This window comes from Phyllostomus hastatus, unplaced genomic scaffold, assembly GCF_019186645.2.
Source record: "Phyllostomus hastatus isolate PE091 unplaced genomic scaffold, TTU_PhHast_1.1 phas_contig_159, whole genome shotgun sequence".
NCBI lineage: Eukaryota > Metazoa > Chordata > Mammalia > Chiroptera > Phyllostomidae > Phyllostomus > Phyllostomus hastatus.
In genome coordinates, this window is record NW_025333640.1 from 8788051 (window position 1) to 8808888 (window position 20838).

Below are 20838 nucleotides of genomic sequence, written 5' to 3' on the forward strand. Positions count from 1 at the left end.
CTGTTTTCCTGTTAGAACTCAGGAATCATCCTGAGTTCTAAGCACAGCATTTTTTAAAAGATTTTATTTATTTATTTTTAGAGAGGGAAGGGAGGGAGAAAGAGAGAGAGAGAGAAACATCAATGTGCGGTTGCTGGGGGCCGTGGCCTGCAACCCAGGCATGTGCCCTGACTGGGAATCAAACCTGCGATGCTTTGGTTCACAGCCCACACTCAATCCACTGAGCTACGCCAGCCAGGACTGAGCACAGCATTTTTAACATGTTTAGTAAAAATGAGTGATTTTTACTATAAGAATATATTTTGTAGATAAAACAAGAAGACTGTATAAAGATTAGGGTTAAGAAACCTCAGATGACTAAACTGGCTAATCCTTTGTCATCTATTTTACAACTGAATGGAGGGTTCCTTTCCTCACCCATCCCCCACCTGTAACCCTATACTAACCTTCATGTATGAACACAGTAGCAACATGTAGTTTATCACTGACAACTAGCACTGAGCACAGACACCTGTGATCACATTAATCCTCTGAAGCACTGAATGTAAACATCACTGCACTATCGGGCCTGCTTAAAAAGGCACTGTGACAGTCCAGTTTATAATTCCCCAGTTCTGCCCTTAAATGATGGCTTTCTGACATACATAACTTTGATGATTTAAGTTGTACTCTCAGATTTTTATATCTTGACTTTTTCCTATTTCTAAAAATTTGTTCTATCATCTGCTCTGCATATTCATTAGCATCACTCCCAACTTAGAAGGACAGAAAGAGAGAGAGATGGACTCTGTAGTACTAAACATACGCCCTAAGCATGATTACTGCTGGACTTGGAGTGTCATATTCTGATGTTTGCGCTCTCCATCATTATACTTAGTTAATTCATTTCAAAGGTATTTATTCATTAATTACTCTGGGTGATGTAGATTGCTTCAGGGCTACTAAAACAAATGGAACATTCATGATTTTTGCTTAAATAAAATATCCTAAGTAGGAGACAGACATTGATTGATTGATTCTATTAAAAATGACAGTTGCCATTGAAACAAGCACTACCAATGACATTACAAACTTGAGAAATATTTTAGCAGGATTTAAAAAACCAGAGGGGATAGCTAGGCTCCCTGAGGAAATGATGTTCAAACCAAATCATAAAGGCAAATAGAAGGTAATTAGATGAATGGAGGACCAAATAATGTTCCAGGCAAAGGTAATGGGCAGTGGTGGGTTGTATCAGAGAAGCTGAAGAGGACGTGATAAGATGCAGTTGGAATATGGATCCAAATTAGAAGGTAGGGCTGACCAGATGGGTATAATATGTTAAATAAAAAGAGGAGTCAAAGATTATCAAAGATTGTCATCCTGAGTAATGGAAAGACGGAATTGCCATTAACCAAGTTCAAAAACAATGGAGAACGAACAGGTTTGCGCAGTAATAGCAAGAGTTTGATTTATGTTTGCTTTTATTGGAGCAGTAGACTGCTAACAATCTGTAATTATTTTATTCTAGTTTCCAAAATTGAGATGATTCCAAGCTAGACTTAGCTTCCTCTAAGCCTTCTATATTTCTGATTCATTCTTACTCAAAAGTTGTAATTATTTGTTATTTCAAACCAACTCAGAGGAGTTCACTCCTCTGGTGAGTCCCTGATGACAATTTTTATCCCCTTAAATCCATAAAGCTCTCAAAATGTGCACATAAATGGTTAACCACTCAGTGACTGTGGAGTTTAATGCTATTTCTAAGAGAAATGCAGATCTGAATACTTGACTCAATTCTGTGAGATTTTTTCTTTAGTTTTTAGCAATGATGGTTTATTGTTTTTACCTCTTCAATGCACAGATTTATAAAAAAATGCCTTGTTTGGTTGTTTTCAGTGGAAAGTTTAATTTGATTTAAAATATTGGCTTATACATTTAGTTTATGAATGGCCTGGCCAAAACCCAACCAACCAACCAACGAAACAAACAAACAAACAAACAAACAAACACAAAACCTTCTATACCTTAGTTTCTTCATCTGTATAATACATATGCAATTACATATTTATGACTATTAAGTTCTATCATGTATATGAATTCTGTGCCTGGGAGATCAAGAAGCAATTATCATTTTTATTATTAGCTTAATTAAAGTAGCCCAGTGTTCGTGTTTTCTGCAGGTCTGGGTCCATTCACAGTAATGCTGTCAGCTAGATGTGCCCAGGGAGCACTCACCTGGGACCCAGAGAACTTCCCACAGTCAGCTTCTCTTCCTTAAAATGGTGTTCCAATGGGACCAACACTTATGGTTCCTACTGTGACTGCAAGATGTCTTTCAACAATAAGCTTGAGGAACTTTGAAAAGATACAGGTTTATTACTTATGAGATCTGGAAATTATGTGGCACACCTGGAGTCACACAGTGAGGTCACAGGGAGAAGGAGAGGGGTTGGGGAGAGGAGAGGGAGAGACAGAGAAGGGGCCTGGGTTCTACTTTTATTAGGGTGGAGGGTGAGGAGGGTCTAGGGTTTGGCGGGCTCACTATTTATTAGTGAATTTAAAACTCAAGAGGAGGATTTTAAAGCACAGGAAGAGAAAACAAACAAGTAGCCCAAATGGTCAGTTACCTAAATCAAGCAAAGTCTCTAAAACAAAGGAGCCTCTTTATCTAGTTGTGTGGCTGGCAATGTGTTCATTCAAGACAGTCTTTGAAGTGGATTCCTCTTTGAAATGGATGCCTCAGCAACCACAGCTCAAGCCAGGCACTTGGATTACAAAAGAAAAAGAAACATGTCAGGGTTTATACCACACCCATCAGCCTTTAGGTAGAAATGAGATCACCTTGTAAAATGGTCATTGCATTTCATGAGCACATTGCTCACAGTGGCAGAAATCAAATCCTAGTACCCTGAAGATTTTTAGTTATTTCTCTAGTCTCCAGAGATATTCTAGAGTAGTTCTTTTATATTCTTCCACTTTGGCCTCCTTTTAAAATAATATCACACAATCAACTTGAAGCCTGCTTCACTGCGTGCGCCTTCACGGCAAACGGTTCCTTTTCTAAGGCAGTGCGCTTTAGTGTGAGATGCTCAGAACTTCACCTATTCCCACATATCTGAGTTTCTTTCTCTTTAGTTCCCCTTAAAGAGACTGAAACCATTAAAAAAGGGAAAAATACTCCTTTTTTCCATTCTGTGTTTTATTTTTCTAGCCAGGGCTAAAAATACCAATTTCTGGTGTTCCTACAGCTCAAAACATTCCAAATTATAAAAACAGATTTTTTTTTTCCCCACAAGGAATTGTAACCCTACAATTGGACTGATTTATGGAGCTATAGGCCACAAGGTAAAACTGTCTTTTCTCCATCAAACCCCAACCTTCTCTACCTCAGGAATCTGGGCGCTGATTTACTCCCCACAGGTCGCCTTCCTTCTGTGCAAACTGAGTAGGTGCGTGGAGTCCTGTGGCCCCATGTGCTAAGACTTTGCTCAAACTCACATTATGTTTCCAGCTACAACTATCACATTTTCTCTCGATGTCAAGGTACATTTAGCAGAGGTAAACAGGTACAACAATCATATTACGTTTATCTTAAAAGCATCTATATTTGGTGGTTATCTCTGTCCTCCAAAAGTAGATTTATTTGACCTCCTTGTCTCATTGAAGAGGAAAGGGAGGATGAGATGTGAGGACGGGGCTTATTTTTTGTTTGATGAATTTTAATGTTTGATTTCAATGCTTAAGAACACAGGTTTTTGCCAGTCTCTCAGAATTTGAAGTGTCTGAACTTTCAAGTAGCATATGTTTAATAAAGATAAAAATATATAAAATACTTAAGTGAAAAAAGTGCTCATTGATGAGAGTATATTTCAGCCCACACACGGTAAAAGTTAACGGTAAATTCGGTACTTGGGATAGCAAGGAAAGGCAGAGCCAAATGTGGGAGGCAGGCAAATTATCACACATTTGGAGATTTTTCATAAATAAAACACTTTTTAAAAATTCAAAGCTGCTTCTTTCAAAAGTAGTGATCACAAGTAATTTGCTAACAACCTTGGTAACTTGCTACAAATATGACAGTTTTGTTGAAGCTACGAGGTTTAGATAAAAAATGGACTTGATGGTCTTTTCTTATCCAAAATCCATTCTAAACTAATCTTTCATTTCTTCCCACTGCCTCCCACTATCCTCGTTTTTTAAACAACTCAAAAGTATGTGTTTGACTATGTATGCACACATGATGGGGGCTATTTAAAAATTGGAATAGATTCCTGATTGGAATTACAGAGAGCCTCGTACAATGTATTAATTACTCTGAGCTCTCTCAAATCCATGCAAGTCTCTGAAGCCAGTCTAGTAATGTTCACTTTGTGCAAATCTCAGGTAATACTGTCATAGGAAGGAAGTTCTGGGAGAAATATACCAGAGAAAGAGTTGCAGGTAATGGAAAGGTTTTCTGTATGCACAGCCTTGGTCCCTTTTAGAAAAAGAAGGGACAGAGTATGTAGAAATGCTTTTTAGGCAATGACTCAATGTTGTTTTGCTGACAACAATTCTTTTTGAGTCAAAATTGTGAATCTTTAGAAATAAAATCAGTTTCCAGAAGCAGTGGGATGGCTCTTCTGTCATTGAAGGGAACATAACTAGTAAAGAAAATTGGAATAGTTCTCTGCTCAGAATTTCCTCATTTTTCATAGGCATCATTCTGTAGAGGTTGTGGTGAATCTCTCTCCTAAAACACGAAGCATTTGCTCACAGTGGTAGAAGGGAGCCGACCAATCATTCTTTTTACTGCAATCTCACTACCCAGCTCCTGCTCCCCGTGCTTCCCAAGGATTCTCTGTAGATGCCACATGAGCCCAGACAGAGTAATCCATTGAACTGTGAACACTTTAAAGGTTCAGATTGTGTTCTATATACCTTACCACAGTGCTTGGCACCTAATAAATTACACGGGAATTCAAAATTCATGATTTCAATATTTAACAGATATTTAACTGCATTTGCCATGAGAAAGGATACTTTTATATGATAGAAAGACATTACGTTGAGGCATGACCCCATGAACACAGAACCCCTGGAAAATACTGGAAGATTTACTGGTTCTAGGAATTTGAGGAAATGCCCTATCCATTTATCAACTGATCTCTAAGCTAACTGAACAGATAGTCCTATAATAGTATATGATAACGAATGTAGACTTCACATAATTAGTTCAGAAAAGTTAATTTTAAAAAACCAGACAGCAACAACAGCCACAAACCCTAGGGGAAAGGGACAATATAATTTGCAGAATTGCCGCTTCTGTTTTATTATTTAAAATGTCCAATAAAAACTTATGAAACTTATGAAACATTCAAACCCCAAGAGGTATGGTTCATACATAAGAAAAAAGTGATCAATAGAAAGTTTTCTTTATTTCTAATAGAGGAAAACAAAGCCTTAGGAATTACCAGACAAAGAATTTCAGCAAGCCATTTTTTAACACATTCAAAGGACTAAAGGAAACCATGTCCAAAGAACTAAAAAGAAAATATGACAATAATATCTCACCAAATACAAAATACCAACAAAGAGATAGATTAAAAAAAAAAGAACAAAAGAGTACTTCTGTGGTTGAAAAGAGAATAGCTAAAAGGGAAAACTCACTGGAAGGTTTGTATTCGTTTTTTATGACTGCTGTTACAAATTACCCCAATGAGTAGCTTAAAACAACAACAACGCACTCCCTCCCAGTTCTGGAATCCAGCAGTCTGAAACCAGTTCACGGGGGCCCAGCCGAGGTGTGAGCAGGACCATGCTCGCCACAGAGGTTCTAAGGAAGAATCCATCTCTTCACTTTCACTCTCTGCTGATGGCTGACATCTCTTGGCTGTGACCAAATCACTCTGATCTCTGTCTCTGTGGGCACATGGTCTTCCTTCTTCTGTCTATCATCAAGTATGCCCCCACTTCTCACTTATGAGGATATGTGTCGCTACATGTGGGACTCCAGATAATCTATAATAATCTTCCCCCTCCAGTGCAAAACGTGAGCGACTGCCAGTTCAGCAGGCATAAGTTATCCATGATTTTTAATAGGCGAGGGGAAGACTATTATTCATTTAGATCCAGCTAGTCTTATTTGCTGGTAGGAGAATGTAGGTTTTGCCTCCTGATAACAGAAAGGAAGGCTTTTGCCAAGGAAATAGAGAGAATGGTGTAGAAGCAGCAATACAGAGCTGTGAGAGCCTGACAATGCCTTTCTGCCCTCTGTCCTTGGGGCACGGAAAACAAGCAAATGCTGATTAAGAGGACAAGTAAATGTTACTTAAAACTGGATGGTAGAGGAAAGTTCTAGAGTTAGCCAGAAGATAGTGGGCTTTTTTTTTTCTTTTGATGATGATGGTTTTCATTATTACATTAAAATAAACTCTCCAGAGATCACAACAGCAGAGAGATCGACTGACTAGTAATAATCAGAGATAAAGTGTCACAAAGTAATGTGGAACCAACAGAACAAGGAGAGGAGAAGCTTCTATTTAGGCAGAAAGCAAGATAGCGTGAGAGTCATTGGGAAGGTAAGTGACTTAGAATGTCCAGAACTAGACAGAACCTCTGGAAGAGCGTAACAGCTAATAAGTGCTGTTAGCTGTAATACTGTGCTTTCAGAAATATCGTTTTCACGTTATCATCGATATTGAATTTTGAAGTTGTGCCTATGAACCACTGAATCCATATGTGTGGTAGACAATTTAATGCTGATAGCTCTCAGTCCCATTGTCACTGTTTATTAGAAATTCTGACCTGAAACCTAAATAGTTTTGTTAACAAATGTTACCTCAATACATTCAATAAAAAAGAAAAAATATATAATACATTCTTAAGTGATATAAAAACATTCTGGCAGGAGAGATTTAATAACTTGATACTGCTGAGATCAGGTGGTAACCACAAGGGTCAGGGTTTGGCAATGCTTGCAGGTGAGTGACAGAGCTGGAGGGTGCGGTGATTGACAATCTGCAGGAAGTAACATCAATCGGTAGGAAGATATCAGTTTCAAACACATGTGTGCTTGGAAAGTCTGCTTTACCTCCCTAAGCAAACCTCTGGATGAAAAGAGGCATTTCCTATTAGCAAGGCCTTCTGTGGACCAAGCTAGATAAATGAGGAGCTGGGTGGGGGTGCGGGCACACTTACAGGCTTCTAGGATCAGCAGCTGCATAGAAAGGAAAATGTTTGGAAGAAAAAATACAGTAACCCTTTACCTTCCTTGGACACAGTTTCTCATTGTACAATATCCAGGTTCATATACCACACTTAGGGGGATTTCTCAGTTTTGATGAACAAAAGTTAGATCTGAACACAATGTACTAGACGTGAATGATAGAGTGGGAGCAGAATGATTTGACTGGGTGTGTTACTAACAGAGGGGGCACTCCTATTGGAGAAAAGAACCTGACTGTTTAATCTGTCAGACAGAAGTTTTATGTTGTTTAAAAAAATTCACAGAACCCAAAGGTGATGTTTCCCCTCGATAAAAGCAATAAGAATTGTATTTTACAGCTGAATTTTCACTTTTTCTTAAGCCTGAATCATTAAGGATACTTTTAGCTAAAAACTGCAATCAGAAATCAAGTTTGGGGACATGCAAGTTTTGAAAGCCTAATAATTTGTCTTTAACAGAACATAATGTAACTTGTGACCCTTGGACTAAACACCTGTGCAACATTCATTACAAATACTGACTGTAAACATATGAATATCTACCTGTCTGCTGATGTGGTCACAGATACTGTGTATTATATAGAGCTTTTCTTTTTTTCCCAGAGCTACTTTTGCTTAGCATATTAATTTTGTATTTGTGAGTAATAATTGTTAGGAAGACTTTTTTTGGTAAAATTTATGTTTTTTTTTGTTTTCATATTAGTTTGGTAGCAACAAAGGAAACAGATAGTGCAAGATCCCGAAGTGCTCCAATGTCACCCTCAGACTTTTTGGACAAATTAATGGGGAGGACATCAGGATATGATGCAAGAATCAGACCCAATTTTAAAGGTAATTGTTCTACTTACCGCTATATATGGAATGTGTTTTAAATTTGATTAAGCAAGATAGAGTTTTAAGATGGATTCCACTAAAAATTCTGATGCTTACTTCAGAATCTATGTATATATACATATGTATATATATTTTTTTTCTCTCATAACTACAATGGAATATTCTCACTAACTGGAATGAAAGCTTCTTTAGAGCTGACAATTACCTCCTTATATTTTAAATCCCCCACAGCAGAACATTATACATTGTGAAGAATCAAATAGTTGTTGAATCTATGTACTAGAAAAAGGTCTGCATATCTAAAAGCCACTGATAACATCTAAGAAATTATTCTGCCTACCAAATGTTTTATCTAAATTTATAGGAAAGAGTATAATTATCAACCTGAGTACTCTTTATTATTTTTTTGTTTAGTGTAGTGATAACACACAAGTTGCATGTGGATAACCCAGAATGATAATGTGTCCTGTGATTTAATCTATGGTAAAAGATTAGAAAGCTACATTCATGCCACTACTTATTTAATATCTCTTGAATAATATTTTATTTACTTAAGAATAATTATTTATAAGAATACATACATATTGTGTAAGATTCAGTTAAGCTATTTTCACTCCTAGAAGTGAAAGGAAAAAAATGTGTTCTACAGTAATTCTTTATTTTTCTGAATTTATTCTAATGGAATAAAAATGTAATTGTTTAACAGTGATATAAGAATTAATTTGAGAGGACTAATAAATACTAAGAATGGGAAGCAGGAGAAAAAAATAAGAGTAAAATTTTTTGATAATTTATGAGTAGAAAATTATAAATTGCTTCAATTTAAAAATGAGTTTAACATTTAAAATGTGGATTGCATTTATTCATTTGTTTTTAAGAATTTTGACCATTAATAGTTTTAACTGCAAAGAAGAAAAACACTAAATGCAAACTGTAAGGAAATAGTACAGTTTTAAGGGATATCATATTTGAATAAAAATGAGAAATTCAGCATTATGAAGATCTTTTACAAATTGAGAGAAAGCAGTTTTCTCCTATAGACATTTGTCTTTAATAAAAGTATTGCTTATGCTGGCATTGTGTCATTTTACAAAACAATTCTTTCTCTTTAAAAAAATCTGATTTCCTCTATTATCTCTGTCTAACACACTCCCACTCATACCCTTGGCTCTTGCTCCTTCCCTCTCGATTTAAGGAGAATTGTTCAGATTTGTCTTCTAATTTCCTCTTGGACATTATGTGGTTTCATCTGTATCCTTTCAGCATGTTCAGGGGCATTTTAATTCTGTGATCGTATTATGGTCTCTTCAAGTCCTCTTTATCCTAAACTATTCTCTTCAGATGTGAGGTCATGGAGGTGGTATCATAGGTTGCTAGGCAGATGTTGTTTTGTATGTGTAACTACTTATTTTATTTATGATAATAGTAAAAACCATGTACCTGACCTTGGCAAACATAAAATTGTCTAAAAATATTAGTGATGAAAAGCAGCAGCTCCCTGCCATGACAATCCTTATGCACAGTCTCACTTCCCGAGGCCAAAACTCCAAAAGTAGAGTTGGTTCCTTCTGGTGAAATCTGTCTGATCGCTTTCTAGACCTTCCACAAACCAGGCACTGTGAGGTTCCTTTGCACTAAACAGACTACTAATTTAACATCTCCGTTCTTCCCTTCCCCCTCTTCTGTTTTCCCTTTCTGCACAATGATTTCTCTTTTCTTCCTGCAGGAACAGTTATGTTTATTTATCTCCACTCTCCTGAAGTCTCTACTTTTCTAATACGTGAGAAAAATGTTCTGTAGTTCAGGAAGGATTGATTGCGTTGATTTGCCTGGGTGTTGAGACAAGTTGAGTCGTGTGTGTGTGTGTGTGTGTGTGTGTGTGTGTGTGTGTAGGGAGGTGGTTTTCTGCTCTTTCTCTCTCTGGAAAGGAAACCAGGATGGAGCCATCTTGGCCTTGGCTGGAGCACTGCTGTCAGTGAGTGCCGAGTGTTGACTGAGCTTTGGTCTGAGGTTCATTCACCAGATGTCAAAACAGAGAAGGTTTTAGTTTTGGAGTACTGTCAGGGACTCTGTTTTTCCCAGTGAAAAATGTTATTTCCCCTTTTTTTTTTAACTTCTTACAAACCAAAGATGAATAAGTTCTGAAGATCTAATGCACTACACTGTGACTATAGTTAGTGATACTGTACTGTATACTTGGAAGTTGCTGAAAGTGTAGATTAAATGTTGTCACTACAAAAAGTAAAATAGTAATTGTGTGCAGTGACAGAGGTGTTAGCTAGTGCTGTGGTGGTAATTATATTGCATTATGTAAGTGTGTCAAATCTATACATTGTGTGCCTTAAGCTGGCAGGATGTTGTATGTTGATTATAGCTCAAAAAGCTGGAACTAGAAGGCGATTAAAAAGTCAGCACTAATGAACAGAACCATACTATTTCCAATCACCTTAATAAACTATGTTTGCAAAACTAACAACAAAAAGTCATTTCCATTCCTCCAAAGATTCCATAGGGCTAAATCCCAGCCTACTCTGCTCTACAGGCATATGGATGGGAATCAGGGAGCTTTTTGAGACAGGTACCTGTGGTTTTTCCTCAGGCCCTTCCAACTCCCCACTTCCTCTTCTATAGGGGATCCTATGATTTGTGTCTCTCTAGGGCATTCTTTTTTATTATTAAATTCATTGGGGTGACATTGGTTAATAAAATCATATAGGCTTCAGATGTACAAATTCTATGATACATCCATCATCTGTATTCTGCATTATGTGCCCACCACCCAGAATCAAATCTTCGGTCGCTGTGTATGTCACCCCCTTTACCCTTTGCTACTGTCCACGGCCTTTCCCTCTGGTCACCACCAAGTTGTTTGTGTTTTTGTTTCTTTGTTTGCCTTGTTTGTTCATTTGTTGTTTTCAGTTTTATATCCCACATATGAGTGAACTCATGTGTTTCTTGACTTTTTCTGTCTGACTCATTATCTGCCTATATCTACCCGAAAAATTTGAAAACATTTATTCACAAAGATCCTTGCACCCCTATGTTCATTGCAGCATTATTTACAATAGTCAAGGTATGGAAGCAACCCAAGTGTCCATCAGTAGGCAGCTGGATAAAGAAGATGTGATACGTATACACAACAGGATACTGCACAGCCATAAGAAAGGATGAATTATGGCCATCTGCAACAACATAGGTGGATCTTGAGAATATGATGCTAAGCAAAATAAGTGAGACAAAAAAGTCAAGAACGCTGGGTCATTCTTAGTATATTAGCTCCCTTCTCCTTGTAGTCCTCACCTACATTTATTTTTAGCTTTGCTCTGTTTTCTTTCTTTTATATTTTGTCATTAAACTGATCATGAATACCCTCCCATTCCCCTTTGGTATGAGATGTTTAGTCTCATTTTTATTTGGTAATATAATTTTTATGTCTTCAGAGAGAAAGAAAACTCTTCAGTCCACCTCTTTAAATAGAAGCTTTCGGGAGTCATCTGGAATTAGAAACCTATAGTCCATCCATAGATGATAAAATATTATTTCACTAGACTACTTCACCAGCTTTCTCTGGATTTTATGTCTGTTTTTTGGCCCTATTATCTGGGCCCTTGGTTGGTCTTTGATAACCCTTGAGTCTAATTTGGATCCAGGCAGAAAGTACTTCTCAGCAATCACCTGACTATGTCTTCCTCCCAAACACTGACTGCATATTTTAAAAATTCTGTTTTTAATGACCACACTCTTTATCTAGAAATAACATTGTTTGCTTTTCCAGTCTTTGTGGTTTCTGTCTTTTCATCTGTAATAGTTCTCTATATTAACTCCTTTCTCCCACCTCACATATTTAGGTTTAAAATAGCCATTTCTGCTGCAACACATTCTATTCCCAGAATCACCTGTGTACCTAATACAAATTTCCTGCCTGTATTTTTTTTAAGGAAAGTGTTAGCATTTCCTTTATAATTTTAACTATTCCTGTGCATCCATCCAAATGCTGTTATTCTTGAATAAAATTCATCATTATTTTTTAAAGTTGTATTTCCTACTTGCATTTTTATATCTTATAAGATCATTTTACTAAGAAGAATCTCTTCAGTAACAAGTCTTTCTAAAATTGTAGATATTCACCTGAAATATTCACAGATTTAGATTGTTTTCTATAATTTTAGGTTCTATTTTATTTTAACTTGTAATGTATTTTTCTATAACAGTTACTTCTTTTTCATTTCAAAGCAATCTCAGACTAACAGATTTGCAAATATAGCACTTAGCTATTTTTTTCCAAACTCCTTGAAAATAAGTTGCTGACCTGATGCCCCAACACTTGAGTGTTTCATACAAATAAGAACATTTTCCAAATAACCACCATCTAACCATTGAAACAAGCAAGTTGTTGTAACATGGATATAGAGCTACCACCCAGTTTGTGTGCCGCCATTCAGATTTTATCAGTTTTCTGAATAATGGCTTCATAGTAAAATGATCTAGTTTAGAATCACATCTTGTATTTTATTTGTCATTTATCATTGCCTCCTTCAGCCTGAATCAGAAGCTCATTCTTTCTATGACTGTTATGACCTAGGCATCCAAAAAATATTATGATCCCTTGATTTTACAGAGTGTACCTCAGTTTGTATTAGTCCAATGTTTACTCATGATTTGGTTTAGGTGATTTGTCTCGAGAGATATAGCATCAGAAGTGATGCTATGTTCTGATTGCATCTTACCAGATGGTGAACCATCTTAATTTTTTTAGCATAACTGGTGATGTTTACTTTGATTAGTTGATTAAGTACATGCTTGGCAAGATATATCTTTATACATATACATATATGCATAAATATACACATATAGATACAAACACACATATATGTATATTCATATATATAAGCATATAAATTTACATCGATGTATTTACTTCTTTATCTATTGAAAACCGTGGGTTCACTTTGATATTTCTAATTCCATAAGTGTATTCTAGTTTCCGAGTTTCCATAGTTTAACTTGCTCATCTGACAGTAAGAACCCTGGCTCTCATTATCCTTAATCTAATTCTGTATTTGATCAACATGCAATGAATCTCCCTTGTCTGCAGCCACTACCTCTCCTGCACAAATGCCCTCAGGTCCTGTTCAGTCTCTGTCTCCCAGGCCAGGATGCCCTTCTCTGGTTCTAATAACCCACACCAGGCCACCCCACTGTGGCAACATTCTTCTCCCTCACTCTGGCTCCAACATCCTGTGCCATGTAAACCCTCTCCACAGGTCCCTTCTCATCCTGTTGTAGGTCATCACCTCCCGCAGCCATCCCTGGCATGGAAGCCTATCTTATACCACTTGACTGTGGTGTAAGAGAAAGGAGATGAATTAGCTGTATCCCATTTTATGCTATAATTTTTAAACCTTTTTTGAGTATCTAACAAGTAATTTAAAATCTGGACTTAAAGTCATTATATATGCTTTTGGTAGTTAAAAAATAAATATCTCGCCTTGTGACATGACTACGTAAAATATGTATTTATCCAAAATAACAATTCACCAAACATTTTTGAGAATTAATTTTTCAATTGCATTCCCTGTCTTTAAAAAGTGTGAGGCTTTAACTAATACAACATTATGTCAACAATTACTTAGAGTCATTTTCATAAACACTTGGGTTATTGTTTGTCTCTTTGTTTGCTCTAGATCTGCCCAGTGAAGAATTTTCCCCAATGTGAATAGCAATAATATAATTGCTAAGGCTTTGTTATTTTGCCTTTATCCATCTCTGAACTTAAAAGTCACATTCTATTTCTTTAAGAAACATCTAAAAGAAAACATGCTGCTAAAACATCTGCAACTACTGTCATTTGCTTTTAAGGCCAACGATGGTTAATGTAATGAACAATTTAAAAGCATAATTTGCCATATGGATGTTATAGTACTTATTTGCTCTGTTGCTAAACATAGCAGTGCATTAGATGGCTATAACAGCTTTTGCACTGGCACGGAAAAGTAGCAGATTGGCCAAGGACTGCTGAAACAGGTGCTCTCTGTAATGACAATAGAAGATTTACAGTCTTCTCAGAGCTGCATTTTCTACAAAATTTTTGAATATACACATCAATAGCTAGAGTAGAAAGACTGCTCCAGAACTGCTGCCCTGATGCGACACAGACCAGAGCTGCAAGTGTAGAATGCAGTGCTTTATAAACACGACAGTACTGTATCTATTTCTTTCTTGGTAATATCTCTCCACTGTCTCTGTTCTTGGTCGCAGCCATCCTATTTCCCATTCGTGCTATTACAGTAAATTCCTGACTGTTACTCTGTTTCTAAGCCTTGCCATCCATTCGGCCGTTCACCGTGTTGTGTTGGTTCACCACACTCCCACCATCAGCAACCTGTAGCGGCTCCCTCATGTTCATCAAGTAAATTCCTAACACCTCGGTATCACATTGAAAGGTTCTGTGGTCTGGGGCAAGACTAATTTTAAAACAATGGCTTTTATTTCCAAGTTGCTTCATACTCTAATATGGCTTTAAAATTCTTTAAAAATAAAACAATTTTTATACACAAGAAATATATATGTGTATGTATCAATATTGGTATCAATTTAAAATTTGAAATTGAGGTTTGATGCCAGAATCCATTGACTTTTCTTTTTGTTGAAGAAGAGAATACACACACACACATGTGTATATATGTGTATATGTGTCTGTACATGTACACACATGCACATAATATACACACATGTAATTACATACACATGTATACACAATATGTATGTATACACACATTTATATATCTATATATACACATGTTGACTATCAAAGATGTGCCCCAAGCAAACACAGAGTCCCTTGACAAAAGGTGGAAGAGATTGGTTCAAGTTGTTGAAGAAGTCTCCCACGAATCACCTGTTGAGTAGTAAACTCACCTAACAGAGACTTCAGTGGGCACATACTTTAGGGAAGTACAGGTTTTACAGTATTAGTCCAGGTAAGTAATTAAATAAGAAATAACCATAAGAAACACTAGCAATGACAAAAACCTGTGGTTTGGAAGCAGGAAGTATGGTTTCCAGAGTTGACACATATTTTGTAAAGTGTCCAATTTTCAAAAAAAAGTAAGTGGCATGCAAAGAAACAGGAAAATATGGCCCACGCATGGTGGGAAAACATCCAGTGTTGGACTGACTAAATCTACTTACCAAATTTACAGGGCCATTAGAGATATCTACACTATGGAAACAGATTGAAAGAGGTTAATGACTGGCCAGCATCAGTGTTCAGAGACCATGAACTTGAGATATACAATCCAGATGATTTCACAGAATGATTGTCTTCCATATTAAACATCTGTGTATATACATGTATTAAAAAATACTTTTTTTAAAACAAGTAGTAATGAGAAGCATGAAATTATTTAAAAATATTTTAGATGAGTGTCTAAATTGTCCTTACATTGTTATCTCTTTTTCAGGCCCTCCGGTCAATGTCACATGCAACATATTCATAAACAGCTTTGGCTCTATCGCTGAGACGACCATGGTAGGTGTGTTTACTTTGTAACAACTTTCATACCAGAGTAACTGCTAGCCAAGTTAATGGCAATTTTCTGCCAGTGTTATTTCATTTAAAGCCAAAATCAATTTAATAAAATTTTAAAAGATAAAATTAATGGTATAATTAAATTTACACCCAACTGCAGGTAATAATATTTCATTTAGAGGTGGCATATTATGGAATATATGTAAGTGTAAACAAGATTGATTTTTCACATTTCAGTAATTAAATACTAAATCTCAAAAACAAGTCTATCACATAAATTATTTGCTTTTCAATGCTTTTCAGTAACCAGACATAAGCATATGAATAAACAATTTCATGTGTAATTATTTTATATACTTATAAATATGTTCACAGAATTGTTTAAGTATTCTATTTGATTACTTTCCCAAGTGAATACAGTATTTGCCAAATGTAGTGTATGCCTTAATTTAACTAAACTCACTGAACAGAGACTTACTTCATTACTATGTAATTGAGAACATTTTAGAAAATTATTAAAGCCAAAAATTATCATTACAGACCACATTTGTTCTGTTTTGAATTTTATAACTCTCTTTAAAGATCATGTTGTATCTCTTCTTTGCCCTGTAGCTTTTACTGTGCACTTTAGCTAAAATAAAATGGAGACACAGACTCATGAACCACTGAATATCTGTTAGTAGGCAACTTTTTAAAATTGAAACTATTTATGGTGGTTCTTAAATTACTTAGAATCGTACTTCATTCCTAAGTTTAACAAGTATAATTTGCATTAATTTTCAAAGTTGATTTTTAGCTAAAATAAGATATAAAGAACTTCAAGATTTTTTAGCTTCCAAAACCATTAAGCAGAGACTTGTGCTTATTTTATATACCTCAGAATGATATGAAAAAAAGTAATCTAATATGCAAATTATGGTGTAGATGTGTGTGTGTGTGTTAGACCCTGTGTGTGTGTGAAGAGGACATATGCCAACAGGAAGAGACTTCATTTACACACCATTTAAAAAAACGTTCTTCTCATTGTGTATGCATTTTGTGGTCATTTAGCGGCAACTCTGTGGTTCTATTCAAACAATAAAAGCAACAGTGGAAAAAACTGACCTCACATACTTGGGCATTACATAGAATTATCTTAACTGTATTATATAACTTAAAATGAATGTATGTGTTTGTGTAAACACAGAGAAAATGTATATAATTTGCCTGGATAAGCACATTGTAGTTCTGGTGCAATTCTGACCCAAAAGTGATGATAGTTCTGTTTCAGACTTTGACATATTCTGGATTCTGGTTGAATATCTGGCCAATTTGTCTCTGGCATTTGTACATACCCACTAGAAATCAAATTAAAGATAAAGGAATCTCTGCTGGCTTTTTTTTCCTATTTAGCCTTCCCAAATTGTGTTTCTAGCCATGACGACTTTCTCATTTTCATTGCTATTATATATACCATACAATCTTGAAAACCTGAAAATCTTTTGCAAGGTCATTTCCACAAAATACTTTCAACCACAGTAATCAGAAAGGTTTACAGCCTTACTTACACTTGTGGAGCAGAGGAAGGGCCTTGGAAACAAGAGAAGGCAGGACCAGATTTCTTTATTAATATCTGAAAGATTGTCAGGTTCCTGGAGGCCTTTGCTTTTTATGGCGTTCACCAGTCTACCCCTAAACGGCTATAACCACTATATGATTCTGACACACAATTTGTGGGATGACTACACTGGCTGAATTTCTCACCTTTAATCAATTTGGACAGACTTTTTCTATAAAATAATATTATACAAAGAGCAGAATATTGCAAGCACACTCTCATGGTGACCCTCACTCAGTTTTATTTCTTCCCTTCTCTTGTGTAGAAATTCTTACACACTCCATCATAATGGATTTCCTTTTCAATTATTTTTTGAATCTTTTACTCTCCTTTTCAGAGTCACAAGCACCCTCAATGAACAATAACCAATCACTCCAGAGGTTATTATAAAATAAACTAAACATTCTAAAATTAACTATGTCCACCTTGGTATTCTCTTTTTAGTCTTCCAAACTGTTAAACATGTGACATTCCTTCTATTCTCATAATCAGAATCAGTATTTCTAAAAATTTTTAATGGTATCAGATAGATTAGCTACACTGTAGTATCCCTCTATGTAGGAATCTACATAGAGAAAATCAGAACTTATTATATTTCTATCTCAAGAATCATAAAATATTTTGCTACCACCTGATTAAGTCAATGTCATTTATTCATTTATAGTTTCCACCATCACAGCTCTGCAAATGAAACTTTGTCATTGTTTTGTCATAATATTGTTTAATTTCTATAAAAGTATTAATATATTTTAAAGCATTCTCATGTCTTACACAAATACAGTTTACATTTGTTTTTATAATACAGTAAGCTAATTCATTGAAGGTAATTTTTAAGATTAAGATAGAGTTTTAAATGACCTATAATAATTAACAAATACCTTTATATCTGAGAACTTACACCTTAAATAAAACTAAAATTTTTTAAAATTCATACATATCTGCCTAACAAAATTCCTCAGTGCCTATAATATTTGTACTAACCAAATATATTAAGCTCCCTTTGCTGGTCTAGTTGCTAACCTATTATATCTTTCCCCATTTTAAAATTAAACATTAGTTTCATTTCAGGGAATGATTTGATTCTTGAGAAAGTTTCTCTGGTAGATATCTCTTCTTTAGCTCTTTTTTAAAAAAATTAAATAATTCAACTTTTAAAATATTTTGTATCTTCTTGTACTACATTTTAAAAAATATCTATGTGTATTTTTAGTAGTATAAACTCAAATTTCTTAACTTAAACTTATCCTTTCCCAATGTTTCTCTACCTTAATGTAGTGCCAACCATTCTCACTTGAATGCAGTTTTATTATTCTGGACATATAGTCATCAAATTTTTTTCTATAAGTATTATGGAAAGTCTAAACCTCCCAATTTCCCACACACTTGAGTTGTGTGTCATTATATATAATGAGAGTCTCTGAGGGCTTGTTCAGCCTCCATAATTCCAAGTTCATATTCTTCTTAAGCAGAAAACCATGGAACAACCATTGGAAACCATAGTTCTTAAAAAGAATTAAATACAATTGATTTACCATCATTAGAGTCATTCTCTTTCCTGTTCTACACCATGGCTTTGGTGACAGGGTCGCCCATCCTGCCTTTTGAACTTGTGGTGACCACAGGTGTTCATGAGCCTTTTGTTGCTTCTATGAGGAGAAGCTTAAGATCTCCACACTGAGTGACTCTTCAGTGAAACAGACTCCTGCAGCCCTGTGATGAGTTGTGGGTGCGGCTTACATGCCAGGATGAAAGCATCTGTCAGGTGGACTTTTTTTAAAGCTCATATGTATGCACATTGTAGTTTGGGTGTTTATACATAGCAGTATTTAAAAATGGATAAATTGGCTGAAGCTCCTATCTTCAGAACACAGATGGTTCCCCATCTTGTTACAAATACGATTTAGAGAATTGCTCTGCTATGTGCCTACATCAATATTTACTCATTGAGCCATTGCATTTCACTAGTTCCCCTAGAATAAAGTATGTTTTCCAAAATAAAAACAAAACAAAGGCGAGATATTTTGGTATAAGAGATTTGCAGGTGCCTATATACAGAGATGTGCGGTGGGGTTGGGCAAGAGTCTCTGAGGGCCTGCTTTGAGCTCACAGAATTGTCAAACTGTACAGTTTTTCAATTTTCCACACAAATAATGATAGACACACACTATGATGATGATAAGCTTCTCTGAATACTACCTGGTTTGGATGTGTTAGGATGGCATTTAACTACTTGTGCTGATTTAGCAACTCAACTTCATTGACATTCTATAATTTTAATCCAATTTATTTTTACATTCTAAATTTAAAAAATATTTTGTTCACATTTGTGGGCTTCATAGAGCAGCAATCCACTCTGATATGTTCATCACCACACATGAACAGCTAGGGTAATTTGTAGCAGAAAGTTGCTCTTGAGTGTATATTGTGGAATGCACACTCATGTGTACACACGCATGTGCTTATTCTGGTTAAACAAGAGTATTTTTTCCAAGAAGGTAACTTTGCTATTGTGCCCCTGACAGAAGTGGATAAACTGTTTTTTCTGCTTTCCCATATGATCTGAGCCTGTCTTTGTCTTAAATTGGTGCTACAGTCTCTAAAATATGAGTGAAATATTAAATTGTACGACCTTATTGATGTTGGCTAATATTGCCCAAATAAATTTGGCTTTTTAAATCAGATCTTCACATGTAATTTTATAATCTTTCCTCAAAAAACTCTTGCTTTTTCAGCTGAATTGACAGAGGTAAATTCATTAAAAATGTTAAACTTCTGCATGGAGAGTTTTCTATGATAAGAAATTAGAGCTCCTATTACATAGTGCTTATGATGATCAAAGAATGATGTTTAAAATGAAAAATATTAAGATGCAATTATTTCAGCTATCAACTAGGTTTCACAGTAATTTTTGCATGACAATTGGAAGGAAATGTGCATGATTTAAAGGAAAGTTCATTTTTTCTGTCCTTTTGTAACCTTTCTTAAAAATAAGCAGGTTCATTTTATTTATTGCCAACGAGTTAAGTTCTTGTAAAGGCACGTTCACTTTATGAGTGTCATAATAGTATTCAGGGGCTATTCCTGTATAATTCATATTTCTAGATTCAATAATGTTAATGTAGCATATGATTAGATAGATACTAGTCCTTTTAGAATAGCCTTCATAGAAGCATCCTGCTATCCGTTTGACATTAAGATTACGTCTGTTAAGATCTTAGCTTCACTGTCTTATTTTTCTTCCTTTGAGTGATAGGTAAAGCCTAGCCAAATATAGCAATGACATTGGTCTGAAAGAGTTTTAATTTCAAGCATGAGTAACTGGTGACTGGCTGCCTGAATGTGTGCTGAAGTATCCTTTATAAGCATGAATCAGAAAGAGGGCATATTTATGGGAAAGGCTGGAGAAAGATAGGTGTACATGAAGGTTACACATCCTGGTGACCCCATGGCTAAGGTGCATGAATCCCTGCCTGGTGCAGTCGTCCACAGGACCATTTTTTATAATCTACTGTTTTCCAAAGAAGACTGTCTGCAGATCCTGTTCACACAAGTACAATTTCTTATCAAGAATTGCACAAAGAATACAACTGTTTAGCTGTGTTTTGATGTCATTAAAACAAACGTGATGTGTAAAAGCATGTTTCCAATTCCACGGGGCAAAAATACCAGGGGGAAACAGGTGCTAATG

General features: G+C 35.7%; 1 protein-coding gene across 2 annotated transcripts in view; it reads left to right on the plus strand.

Moving 5' to 3' along the window:
• Positions 1-20838, plus strand: part of GLRA3 (glycine receptor alpha 3) — a 136835-nt gene that overhangs the window by 15930 nt on the left and 100067 nt on the right. For both annotated transcript variants that reach the window (XM_045831527.1, XM_045831528.1), the window contains exons 2-3: positions 7892-8019; positions 15486-15553. In XM_045831527.1, coding sequence (XP_045687483.1) covers positions 7892-8019; positions 15486-15553 — 196 coding nt within the window. The remainder of the gene's footprint in view (positions 1-7891; positions 8020-15485; positions 15554-20838) is intronic.